At 46.8% G+C, this 13,616-nt stretch overlaps 1 protein-coding gene across 1 annotated transcript; it reads right to left on the bottom strand.

Moving 5' to 3' along the window:
- Positions 1 to 987: 987 nt before the first annotated feature.
- Positions 988 to 11,380, bottom strand: NGB (neuroglobin). The gene is made up of 4 exons (XM_056851813.1): positions 11,277 to 11,380; positions 4,777 to 4,888; positions 2,177 to 2,296; positions 988 to 1,134 (listed from the first exon to the last, which is right to left on the bottom strand). The coding sequence occupies exons 1-4, from the start codon at positions 11,378 to 11,380 to the stop codon at positions 988 to 990; spliced, it is 483 nt and encodes a 160-aa protein (XP_056707791.1).
- Between the last annotated feature and the right edge of the window lie 2,236 nt (positions 11,381 to 13,616).

Here is a 13,616-nt window from a genome sequence, read left to right as displayed (position 1 = left end):
AAGAGTGAGTGGCTGGATCCCATCTTTTCACACAATCAAACCCTACTTGCCCCTCTCAGAATTCTCCTATGGGGTCATCTGCTCTGTCCAAAAGGGAAGTTCCTTAAATAACTGGAATGTTTTTAGTTTACGTTTTCAATTTTCAAAGATGATGTCCACATCATGAACAAAGGCTAGAAAGTTACTTCAAATCTGAGAAAAGCTAAAAGTATTCTGTAAGAGCTTTGGGAGAAATGGTAGTGTACGTACTACCAGAAATGAACTGCCCAGTTGCCCAGAAATGAACTGCATGCCACAGACACTCACTTTGGGAAGGAACCAGGATGGATTTTGGAAGCTTTGCCCAGGACCAAGCTTCAGCTGTCTTTAAATTAATGACAATTTTTATTTTCTCACACAGGGAACGGGCAGCTGCTGCGTTCCCGAGTTTTCTCTTGTGGCCAAGCATTCCAAAATCCTCCAGCTAGAAGCTCAGGCATAGCAAGAGGAGACTTATGGCAGAATTTACCTACTTAAAAAAAAAAAAAAGCAATGAAGCTACATTGCTTTGATAATCCCAAAGGAAAGCACCCACTGTCGATTAACTATACTGAAACACTCTCAGGCTCTGTAGGCTGAGGGAATAGCTGGTGAAATGCCCTTCTTGCGCTGAGGGATATTTTGTAATAAGGAGACACGGAACAAGGAGTTGTAACAGGCCTTTTGGCAGGACACCTGCTGCAGTCAGCATCTCTGCTGGTTATGATTCCAGCCTGGCTCCCCTCTGCCCCCCAGAAAACAGACCCATGGAACTGCTACACTGAAATTTGGGAGCAAAAAAATCACATTATCACAAGAGAAATGGGAAATGGGAAAGTAAACGAGAGAGAGGAGAGCGAACAACGGAGATTACTCTGAAGCACACCAAACGGCAAAGGCGAGCTTGCTCTCTCCTCAGAGCCGTTCCCAAGGATGAACAGACAGAGCCCACACCGTCCTCTTCCAGGCCTATTCCACCTTTCCCGGAACATCCCATCCACAGCTCATGGCTTTCACCACAATGCTGTACAGCTTGGTCCAGGCTTCACGGACATTCAAACCGAAGGCAGGGCCGTGGCATTTTTCCAGCATATACAGCAAGGATTCCCCCACGGCCTGCAAACCAACACAGGGGAGAAATAGAATAAGTGAACAACTGGCAGAACTGGGGAGGGAGGGAGAGGTGGCCAGCCTTCTGACAGAGGGTGGCTTTAGTGATTCTGGGGCCCAAAAAAACACACTGTGGTAAATATTCACATTCACCCATAGAAGCTGACAATCCCAGATGAATTTTAGGAATGACTGAATATTTTCTATCCTACTTGGAATCCACCTTGGATCTCAGCCAGAAAGGTGGATTATAAATGAAAACAGTAATTAGTAATAGTATTTTCCCACCACACAAGTCGAAACATCTGTCAAAATGCTGGCAATTGCTCGCAGGTGTACTGTGAAGTATTTAGACATCTGCTGAATTAATTTGCAATTGTCAGCCTCCCTACGTCACCATCCCCCAAATTTTAGATACAGCAAACTCTTTGTGGGTTCAACCATCAATTGGAAACCTGGGACAAGAAAGAATACAGTGACACTGAAGATGTGAGGGATGAATAATGCCAGGCAAGGATCTCTGTGGCAGAAGCAAGGCCAGTTCTCTAGTCAAACCACCCAAGCAACTGCTCAAGGCGCCACAACAAGGAGGACACCATCAGAACAGGGCACAACTCAATCCCACTCAAGAGCAGCACAAAAAACAAAAGCCAGCATGGCACAGTGGTAATAGTGTTGGACTAGGATCTAGGAGACCCAGGTTCGAATCCCCACTCTGCCATGAAAGTTCACTGAGTGACCTAGGGCCAGTCACCTAACCTACCTCACAGGGTTGTTGTTGCAAGGATAAAATGGAGAACGATGTTATAAGCTGTTTTGGGTCCCAGTTATAAGCTGTTTTGGGTCCCAGTTATAAGCTGTGGTGGTGTAAACACCTTAATAATTACCCAGGCATCTTCTCTTGGACTTGTGTATGTGGTCTTGCTGCAGGGACTTTGTTCTAATTCAAGTGGCAGCATTACAGGAGGAGCTAGTGGGTGTACCTTGCTATAAGCAACTTTGACCATGCCCTGGACAGAAAATATCCCATAATGAAAGGGCACCTTACCGAAAAAGACTCCACCTTCACGCCAACTGCCTGGTGCTTCTTACCCAAGTTGGCAAGGTATTCCTCCAGACACTGTAGGTTCTCCAAATGGGTCACGGCAGCATCTATTACCAGCATCACCTAGTAGGCAGATAGAGGAATCTGGTAAGCTGTTATTAAACAACAGCTTATTTTTCTATGAGCCTTTTACAAATTTCAAAGTAGGCATGAACAGGTTTGTACTGCACATCACCACAAGCCCAAAAACCTCAAAAAGCAAGTTTGAGGGAATTCTGCACCTAAGGTTCTGGATTTGTATATTACTGTAATCCAATGGTTTAGGACCTTTTCATACATCATGCCTTTTCTACACAGACAGCACTTCCATGTAGTTTGACAACCATAATGCTATATGCATACAAATGCATCTAGTTTGCTTGTTATTTACACTCAATTAAAAACTGCAGTTGCTGCAGCCTCTCAAATGCATGTGCCACTGATGCACATACAGATAGATTCAGTTCTAACACATGTGATAACATGATATCTAAATTTATACCCCCATCCATAGAAATCCCCAATGATTTCAATGAGATGTATTTCCTCATAAGCATACAAAGGATTTCAACCACAGGTGGTTTTTTAAAGGATTTTACATATTCAGTAGGGAAAAGTCTATCGTTGGATATTTATCACATTCCTATCCCACCCTTCCTCCAAATGGTCATGGGCAGAGCACACAGTTTCCCTTGGTCCATTTATGCTCACAACAACCTTGTAAGGCAGGTTAGACTGAGACAGACAGACTGCCCAAGGTTACCCAGTGAGTTTCATAGCCAAGTCAGGATTTTAACTTTGGTCTACCCAACCCTAGTCTCACACTCTAACCTCTATAACACTTTTGGACAATCTTTAACCATTATAGCTAAAAATGGAGCTTCTGTGTTCTTAGTTAGCCTATCTCTGATTACCATAAATTAGGACAAGTAAGAGAAAACTGCTATATTCCCCATGCCCTGCTTGGTTGCTTTCCAGGACATCCATCTAGCTGTTGCTTGAGGCAGACTGCTGGAGTAGATAGCCATTCATCCACTTAATACCTCATCTGAGTCTCTTGCAGCCTCTGCGGTTAGTTCCCAACCCTTTTTAACCTACCTTAAGAATTACCCTTTACCTGTCCTTCCTGCTGCCCTCTGCCAAACTGTGGCATGGACCATGTTAGTGTGTACATTAGTGTGCACTGGTTAGAGACAGTGTGGTGTAGTGGTTAGAGTGTTGGGCTAGGATCTCGTTGACCCAAGTTTGAATCCCACCTCTCCCATGGAAGCTTTCTGGGTGACCTCAGCCAGTCATCTAACCTACCTCACAGGGTTGTTGTGAGGATAAAATGGAAGAGAATGATGTAAGCCACCTTGGGTCCCTGCTGTAGAGAAAGGCAGGGTATAAAAAAAATGAAACGAACAAATGAAATGAAACATTTAAAAGTAGACGTACATTATGCTTAAAAAGGCATGATTTGTACAAAGAGGGATTCATTCGTGCAATAATTTCCATCCCTAAATACAGTAACCCATCAGACAAAAGTGGTCCAAAAACAGTAGTGCAGCTGGTCAGACCATAAGGTGGCCAACATGGTACAATTACAGACCTCGCTAAATCTTCTGTTGCTGTTTTACTATGAATTCAAACTTTGGTTAGATTCCTTAGCTCTGATGTTGCTAGGGCGGGGAGTTCCACCAGGCCCAAAAAGGCCCTGGCTCTTGTCGTGGACAGCTGCACACTCTTAGGGCCGGGGACCACCAGTAAGTTATTACCTGCAGAACGTAATGTTCTTTGGGGGGGGGAAGTACCAGATGAGGCGGTCCCGAAGATACGAGGGTCCCAGACCGTGTAAGGCTTTAAAGGTCAAAACCAGCACCTTGAACCTGATCCGATACTCCAGCTGGAGCCAGTGCAGTTGAAAAAGCACTGGATGCATGTGTTCCTGCAGTGAGGTCCCCGTAAGGAGTCTCGCCACGGCATTCTGTACCAGCTGTACCACTCAAGGGACCCTCCATAGCTTAATACATACTCTTCACAACTAGGGCTTGGGAAATTCCTGGAGATTTGTGAGCAGTGCCTGGAAAGAAAGCTCAGTGGAGATGTGATGCCATAAAGCCCATCCTCTGAAGTAGTCTGGAGGTCAGCTGTAATTCTGGGAGAACTCCAGGTCCCACCTGGAGGATGACAACCCTAGTCACAACTCGGAGACTGGTGCAGGTTCCATGTTCGGAAAGTTTTTAAACAGTTTTTGAACCCTTTGCAGGCTGGTTTTACAGCTGTATCAGAAAATGAATGGTTAGTTAATTCTTGGGATGCCAGATTGCCCGATTTAGACATCAACCTCCCATCCTGGCCTGGGAGAATGAGTAGCCAGAGCAAAAATGGAATGGGAAATGATATCATGTGAAACCATGACATCACTTCCAGATGAGTACCTGGAAGTGATGTTGCGGTGTTTTCCTCAAAAAACTTTTAAATAAAAAAAATCCAACATTTTTAATCCCCCCCCCCCCCGGCACTAGGGTAATTGGTTGTATATTTCACAGCAGCAATTAGATGGGTTACTTTACATCTCACACCTTTCTAACATGTTCCAGGAACTCGGGTGATGAGAGGCACTCCTCAGCAGCAGAGAACTTTTTGCAGTTGTACTGGAAAAGGGGCACGAGATCAGGCTCCAAATCAAAAAGCCTGAAATAGAAGACAAAACATCCAATGGAAAGACTTCGTCAGCATTTTATTAGCTATTCCATTTCACCTTAATAACTGCTCTCTTCCTTCTCACATGCCATTCTAATGTTTCATAGACTGGTTTTACAATTAAGGCCCAAGAAAGCCAGAAACACATGCAAAAAGAGCAGAATGAGCCATGCCAGGGGCAAGGGGAGATGATGCCTTTCATCCCTGGTACAGCTCAGTGTTTATCTTCCTTCATGCCAAGTCTGCCTCTGGGAAGACAAACTAGGAGCAATGGAAGAGAAGGCATATTTTGGCCTGCCCCTTCAGAACTGCTTTGCCTCTGGGAAGGCTTAGCGGATGCAGACCAAGCTCTGCCATGACTGCGTTTTGTGCCAAGACAGTGAGGTTGCCTTCTCCATCTCTGCTGGACTTCTGGTGCACACAACAGAGGACGAGTGGATCACGCTACAGGAAGTCATGTAGCCTAAAATGACAGCCAATAAGAGACTTACACGTATAGGATCATGGGTAGAATAGTTGGGTATTTTGGAAGGCATCTTCCCCTGCCATTTAATCAATTCATACCACAATTAAAAATCCTCACTGAGATTTACAGCAATAATTAAATACAGCATAAACACACAATAAAACAAGTGAATTCCCTTCATGCCAGCTATCCACTTCCCTCATGCATGATGATATTCTTGCTACAATTCCTTTTCTGTTCTCTAGCAAATCCTGTCCAGGTGATGCCCTCCCAATGACCCCAAATATAGTAAGGAAGAAAGGTATACCTCAATAGGTTCCTTGGCTTCTTGGGCCAATTTGGCATTCTGGGTTAAGGAGCGGCCTAGATTACTCCTCTGCTATACCTGTGATCCCCCTCCCCTTTGCAAAACCAGTTCTTGAGATGACCCTGGGCAGTACTTCTAGCCTAAGCACTAGTTCTAGCAAAGGCTCTCCAACCAGACTTTCCTGGCATCCATTTCTCTCTCACTGATATCACAGTTGCTAGAGGTCATGTGTGCCCTGACCTGGATTGCCCAAGCTAGCCTGATCTCGTCAGATCTCAGAAGCTAAGCAGGATTGGTCCTGGCTAGTATTTGGATGGGAGACCACCAAGGAATACCAGGGTCGCTATGCAGAGGAAGGCAATAGCAAACCACCTGTGTTAGTCTCTTGCCTTGAAAACCCTACTGGGTTGCAATAAGTAAGCTGTGACTTGCCGGCACTATACTACACACAGAGGTCATCTGTAATAGAATGTGGTGGACCAGGTATTTATATTATTAATTTAGGATATTTCTGGCCTGTCTCTTCAGAATCCTGCTCAAGGTGGTTTACAATTAAAACAACTTCATAAAGACAAAGTTCTTACAATCAAGGGATAAGCGCCTGGAAAGAAACAAGAAAGATTTGCAGAGGACTCTAGAGTATTGCTCAACTGTGTTTTCAGCACTTTGAAAGAACCATTTGCTATCCACATATTTTCTCTACTCCCACAAAGAAGCTAAACTGCCTCCTTTCCCTCAAAAACTAGAGCTTTTTCCACTCAACAGCTCTTTTCCTAGACCAAATTAGTTAAGCTGCTCTTTTCTAAATTCTCTCCAGGAAGATAAATTCCCCTCCCCAAATAACCCCCAAACCCAGGAAAGAGGCTACCTTAAAAAGATTGTCACCCTCAAGCTGCCGTGAGCTAAATTATCCCTCCCTGATTCTGTGACACAGTCCAAACTTCACATTAGCTTTTCTTTGCCAGATTGCATTTCACACGTGCAAGTCACTCTTAACACCTGAACTTCTGTTCTTTACTGTATATCTGTATCTTGCATTCAGCTCTCATCATTAAGGGAGGAAATTAATCTACCAGTCTGAAATCAGTTCTCAGTGAACATGTGCAGTCCCACCAAGGTTGATATAATTGCAGAGACATAATAAGAAATAAGCAATAAAATCTAAAAGAATCATGTAGTTCAAGCAATTTTGCTATGACGCTCAATTGAGCTAATGCAACAAATCCATTTGCCAATTAGCCTCCTAAAGATCAACGTAAAAAGGAAACGGTTTCATAGAAATTGCCTTGCTAGGTCAGGCTGAAGATCCATCTAGTTCATGGACTGATGGAGTTAAGACATATTTGTCCTCAGAGCCTGGTGTTACTGGAGGCTTGGATGCTGTGCAAAATCTCTGCTGACAGAAGGGATTTTAATTTGCAGAGCAAGACTTCCCAGCCTCCTCCCCTCAAGCAGCAGCCCAAAATGGTGCTCTGTGTAGGACAGGGGACCCCCAAGGAACAGCATGAAGGGAAGTTGGATGTCTGCCATGGGAGAAAGGGATTGGGAAAAAGCCATTCAGCAGAAATTTCTTTTGGCTCCAACCCAATAATTCATAATACTTTCCCTCCATGCTTATTTCTTCCCGTTGCTTTTTGTCCTGTAACGAGGCAAGGACCCATGTCCTTAATCCTATGATTGCTATCATTCCTTACATAGGGGACTTGGTGAAAAGCTTTCTTTAAAAATAAACAAACTACATGCCTACAATGTCCATCCAGTCACCTGTATCTACTAGTTTGTTGACACACTTAATGTTTTAAAAGGTTAGTGAAGGACAGCTCACCTTTACAAACTTCCATGCCAATGCTTCTTCCACAAGCCTTGTTTCTTTAGATATTTAATAAGTCTGCCATTAATAATGTCCTGCACCAAATTTATGTAAAAGACAGAATTCTTGGAAAGCGCTACAATTTCTAGGGTCTTATCCTGGATCATTCTTTTAAAACTGGTGCTGAAAAGGAGCTTATTCCAAGTTACAGTTTGGTATTGTTTATTGAAGAAAAGAACATAAATGCAACAGAAAGTTAATACATTTTTGTTGATTGTTCAGTTGTTTGAGTTGCAGCCCCAGTGACTAGTTAGTTTCTAATTAGTCTCTCAAAGTTCTAAAACTTTGGGCAGTCTTGCAAACTTTTAACCATTCTCATTGGTAATTTCTTCTCTAAAGAATGGATGGTAGCTACCGTTTGTAGCCCAAATAAACAAAACTGCGTGTTAGACACAAGAACACAGGAAGCTGCCTTATATTCACATAGATTTGGAATAGATATATTAGATTTGCCTCTCGGAAACTTGATGAGTCCTGAACTGAAAACAACATGAGTTCATGGGAACTGATGGGATGTTACTTCCTCTTCACATCAGAGTGATGGGAATAATACCTGGTCAGCTTGGTTACAAACAGTTTAACCCTTGATTGACTGGAATACAATGAAACTCGCTACCTAAGACCTAACACAGAGGCAGATTAAACAGACCTACTCCCCCAGTACAATAACCTGAAAAACCACCCCACAATCCACACTGAGCAAGAGAGTCTTCTCTACCTCAGTACTCCTATGTATGTAATGGAAATTCAGAGGGGGTTACCGCACTTTGTATTCCCAGCGATGTATTAAAAGTTTGAAAATGTTATAAAAAACATAGCTTTAAAAGGGTTTTGGATACCTCGGCTTATAAATGGTTGGAAGACGTCTTCACAGCTAAAGGGGCCAAACAAAGTGCAAACAATATTTTTATACCGTTTTCAAACTCTTAATACATCGCTGGGAATACAAGTGCGGTAACCCCCAGAGTTGGAGCAAGGGTGGATTAAAGGATAGCAACCCATACCTGCTCATTTTAAAGCCCTGTACAAAGGGGTGATTTAGGGGTCATTTTAATCACCACTTCCAAAGAGGCCTTGGAGGCCCACTCTCCTCCGCTTCTCCATCTCAATTTAGGGGTTAATGGAATGTGCCAGGCCACACTGCTATTCTCTTGCATGCACCGTTTCCTTTGCCCTGGGACTGATCCCGGAATTAATTGAGCCTCTCCCCAAGGGCCTGGCCTGGGCTAGGCTCTGGAGATTGCCTTGTCACAAGCAATTAGGGAGCCGCTCTGATACGCTTTGCAGAGACGAGCACATGCCAGAGAGGACTGCCATCTGTTCCCTGAATGAGATGGAACTGTGGCTCTGCGAGAAGAAAAAACCAGAGGGGAGGGTAAAAGGCCACCCAGCCGGGCTCTCCTCTTCTCCGGGGCTGTCTTTCTGGCCAGCTTCTAGGCCTTGGTCTGTAAAGCAGGGCTTCATCGGAGAAGCTCAGCAAGTTTCACTCCCCAATCCCGTGCATGTTGACTTAGAAGTGCGGAGATTAGTGGGGCTCACTCCTGAGTAAGTGTGCCGACACAGAGCCACAGCCTCAGGGCTTTCCCCATTGTCCAGATTCTGCCAGTGCTTAAATTTCTGAAAATAAAAAGCCAGTGTGGTGTAGTGGTTAAGAGTGGTGGTTTGGAGCAGTGGACTCTAATCTGGAAAACCGGATTTGATTCCCCACTCCTCCACATGAGAGGAGGGCTAACCTGGTGAACTGGATTTGTTTCCCCACTCCTACACATGAAGCCAGCTGGGTGACCTTGGGCTAGTCACACTCTCTCAGCCTCACCTACCTCACAGGTTGTCTGTTGTGGCAAGGGGAAGGGAAGCCAGATTGTAAGCCAGTCTGAGTCTCCCTTAAGTAGTAAAGAAAGTCAGCGTATAAAAACCAACTCTTCTTCTTACTGGGGCTCAAGCCTGCATAGAAGAGAACCAGTTTCCAATTTGAATGGGCTGATTTGTGGCTAAGTGATGAGGAAAAGGCACAAGCTCCAGGTTTCATTCTTACCACTTCAAGCTGCAGTAGCTAGTAATAAAACAGCTACTGGAACAAAGTCCTCACAAGATGTGGCTCAAAGCCCAGGAAGTGCATGAAAATAGTAAACGGCCTTTCCTACATTAGGAATAACCTCTGGGTGGAGAGGAACAACTTTGGGGATAGAGGGGTGTGAGACTTCCAAGCGGTCTCCCCTTGTTTCCAGACAATTCTCATTGTAGGAGCTGGGGCCATGGCTTAGTGGTAGAGTACCCACTTTGCATGCCGAACACCCCAGGTTTAGTGCCCAGCATCCCCAGTTGAACAGGATCCAGTAGTGGAGATATGAAAGATCTCTCTACCCAAGGCCCTGGAGAGTTGATGCCAGTCAGAGTTACACTGACCTTGACAGACCAAGGGTCCGATAAGGCAGCTTCATGTATTAGGCACAGAGAGCCTTTGCACATTATGTGCTTTTCCAACACAAAAAATACCAATGTTAGAAGAACTATGAAACATTTGTGTTCCTTAGCACACATAAGCATGACATATGCATATGTTTTGACTCATGCACACATGCTGGGGAGGCACAATTGGCTGGGGCTCCCCATCATGCACATGTCACACATGAGCACTTCGATGAGGTTCTGCATGCGGGATGTATGATTTATTTTCACCACCCACATGCTCTTTGTGTAGGAAAAGCATTAGGCATGTGAAGCAAACCAAGCCCCTCTCCAGTATGATTTTATCCCACCCTTTCTCAGGGCAGCATGCAGCGTTCTCCCTTCCCTATTTTGTCCCTAAAACAACCTTACTAGGATAACCCTACTTCAAGGAGTTCCTTCACAGTGTTGCTCAACAACCCCAGAATCCCAGCTTTTATATCCTGAGGTGTGGAGCATAAAGATCATAGCAAATGAGGAAGTTTCTCATTGGAGTTTTGCAAGTTGTGATTCAGGCGGATGCCAGGGCCCTGGAGTTGCCAGCCAATGACAAATCCCTTGGGTTTAAGGAATCCATTCCAGAAGACACCTACTTTTCTTTTCCTTAGACCAATCGCAGAAGGGCAGCCCGTGATAGTCTGTTGCAGCCAAAATTGCCGAAGAGGCGCTTTAAAGCCGATGCCACAATAACTGTGTTAGTCTTTAAGGTACCATAAGTTCGGCTTCAAGAGACCAACCAGGTCAGTGTGGTGTAGTGGTTAAGAGTGGTGGTTTGGAGCGGTGGAGTCTGATCTGGAGAACCGGGTTTGCGTCCCCACTCCTCCACATTAGCTGCGGACACTGATCCAGTGAACTGGGTTGGTTTCCCCACTCCTACACACGAAGCCAGCTGGGTGACCTTGGGCTAGCCACAGCTCTCTTAGGGCTCTCTCAGCCCCACCTACCTCACAGGGCGGGGAAGGTGAATGTAAGCCGCTTTGATTCTGCCTTAAGTGGTAGAGAAAGTCAGCGTATAACAATCCAACTCTTCTTCTTCTCCTCTACCCCTTCGGACCTGGGCTAAAGAGAGTATCTCGGGCTCCAAAACGTCAGCCCCCGATCAATTCGTTAGTTGATCCTTGGGGCGCCACAAGGCTCTCTCTGCCCTTCTATTCCAGGCTCCCACGGAGCTCCCGCCGGAGCAGTCCCCACCCCACCCCACACAACTCCACCCCACCTCCCCTCCGGACTCGGCCCGGCCACGTGCCCCAGCCGGCGGCCTCGGTCCCGGGCGCTCAGCCCTCCTTACCTGGTGAACAGGACGAGGCCGTGCTGCAAAGGGCTGGCGCTCACCCGCAGCCAGCTCTCCCGGATCAGCTGTTGGTCGGTGCTGGAAAGTCCGTCGCTCTCCATGTTCCCGCAGGCGGGCTGGGCTGGGCTGGGGCGCGGAGGAACAGGCAGCCTCGCTCTGCGCGCTGCGGAGGAACAGGTGGCCCCGATCCCGGGACGGGGCGAGGAGAGGCGCCCCCGGGGGAAAGGGGGGGGAGTGGAGAGAGGCAGGCAGGCGGCCGGTCGGTGGCTCCGCGCCCCCCGGCTGGCTCCTGCGCGCGGGACTCACATCTGGGGCAGCTCTGCGCTCGACAGCCGCCCCGAGTCCTTCGCTTCGCTTCGCTTTAGGGAGCCGCTCGGCGGGGCTTCGGAGGCGCTCTCGCCTTGCCCAGAGCCACAGCGTCAGTGGCCACGAGGGAAGCCATCTCGGGGGGCCCGGGGGCTCGGGCCCCCTGCTTGCTTGCTTGCTTGCTCCCTGCCCTGCCCTGCCCTCCTCTGCCCTCCTCTCCTGTGGCCAAGCGCGCACCTTCCCAGCTTCCAACCGCAGGAACATTTCCCCGGGAGCTCTTAAAGCAACAGTGCCCTCTTTCTCACGCCTCCTTGCAAGGCAGGCGAGAGGGTTCTCGCCCGCCGAAGGAGGCCGCCTGGTTGCCTTGCGACCCCGGCGCTCCCCCCTGCCAAACAAGCGGACGGAGGGGGCTTCGACTCTCCGACGCTTCTTCCCTGAAACTCTTGGTGGTCTCGAAGGCGCTGCCGGACTCCTGTGGCGGTGGCGAGGGCCCTCGCAGCTGCAGGGTTGTCAAGGCAAGAGACGTCCAGGGGTGGTTTGCCATCGTGGGGGTAAAGTGCCGTCAAGTCGCAGCCGACTTAAGGCGACCCCTTTGGGGGTTTTCATGGCGAGAGGCCAACACAGCTGTCTTGAGCGGACAACAACTCTACACTTGTTCCAAAACTCCCTTCGAAGTCAGAATCCTTCACCGCACTCTGAGCGCTGATCAGCACAAAAGCTGAACTCGAAAACCCGGGCAATGAACAGTGGTCTCCAGCATGGGGGCCCAGGGCATAATGGAGCCCACTATTGGGTGTCCTGGTGCCCACTTGCTTCTTCAGCAAGGTATTCTCCAGACTAAAGAGCCAGTCTTGGCTTTCCCCTACCTCAGTGGAACAGGAGGGTCTTTGGAAGGACCCAGGAAGCCTCATCGCCTTTGCGTCTGCAGGGAGCATCCCTTCAAAAACAGCGGTAGCCTCCCCACACAATGTGACTGGCTCCAGCACCTCATGGCCACCATTTCCTGGTTGCCTCTCCAGGCAACAGCTATTTTGTGGTGGTGCCCAATCTGTTCTCAAAGATTCCTGCAGTAGGGTTGCCAACCTCCGGGTACTAGCTGGAGATCTCCTGCTATTACAACTGATCTCCAGTCCATAGACATCAGTTCACCTGAAGAAAATGGCCGCTTTGGCAATTGGACTCTATGGGATTGAAGCCCCTCCCCAAACCCCACCCTCCTCAGGCTCCGCCTCAAAAACCTCCCGCCGGTGGCGAAGAGGGACCCGGCAACCGCAGCCCGCAGGCTCACCCAAATTGGAGGCCCTGATGTAGAATGTGATTCTACTATCAAATTCAGGGTCATTGACGTTGATATCAATATTTATTTTATTGAACAGATTTATATGCTGCCTTTCTACCCAATCAGGGTCCACAAGGCAATGAACATAAAAAACATTTAAACAATTAAAATACAGTTAAAATTATAAAATTCCATTACAAACACATTTAACAAACAACACCAAAGCTCCAAAGAGATTCAGTTGTTTCAAAGTCTGTGATTCCCCCCAACTTGTTCCTACATGGAGTTGCTATGAATTGAAACTGAATTTACAGATGAACATATAATCAAGACTGTCGAGCCCACAAATGCTATGTGTGGGGGTGGGATGAAATCTCCAAAATCCACTAAAAATCATATGAGGGAGGTAATGTTGAATTAAAATATGTATACCTTGTTTTTTGATGATGATGAAAAAGTTCACAAAACACGAAAATATAAACTATAATAATTTCTACTCATTTATTTAATACCAGCGTTGTACAAAATAACATCAAACCGGTTCAAAAAGTTGACAAAATCATTGTCACTTGCTTTCCTTTTCCAAACAGCGATATTCCAAGAGACAGTGCTTAAACCAGTGGCCTCATTAGTTCTGATTACTCAATTAGTGGCAGTTGCCTTTTCCAAGGGCCCATCTTGTGCAGGAATGGGGGTGGTGGAAATGATAGATTGCTCTATCATCTCCAGCCACCCCCCTCTGAATCCACAAA

Source organism: Euleptes europaea, chromosome 6 (assembly GCF_029931775.1).
Source record: "Euleptes europaea isolate rEulEur1 chromosome 6, rEulEur1.hap1, whole genome shotgun sequence".
NCBI classification, from domain to species: Eukaryota; Metazoa; Chordata; class Lepidosauria; order Squamata; family Sphaerodactylidae; genus Euleptes; species Euleptes europaea.
This window is presented reverse-complemented; position numbering and strand designations above follow the sequence as displayed.

Excerpts from the sequence above, each read along its gene's own strand:
- NGB (XM_056851813.1), bottom strand. The coding sequence starts at position 11,380 with ATGGAGAGCGACGGACTTTCCAGCACCGACCAACAGCTGATCCGGGAG. Across the intron at positions 4,889-11,276 it reads GGCCTCGTCCTGTTCACCAG|GCTTTTTGATTTGGAGCCTG; the intron begins GTAAGGAGGGCT and ends CTTCTATTTCAG. Across the intron at positions 1,135-2,176 it reads TGAAGGTGGAGTCTTTTTCG|GCCGTGGGGGAATCCTTGCT; the intron begins GTAAGGTGCCCT and ends GTTGGTTTGCAG.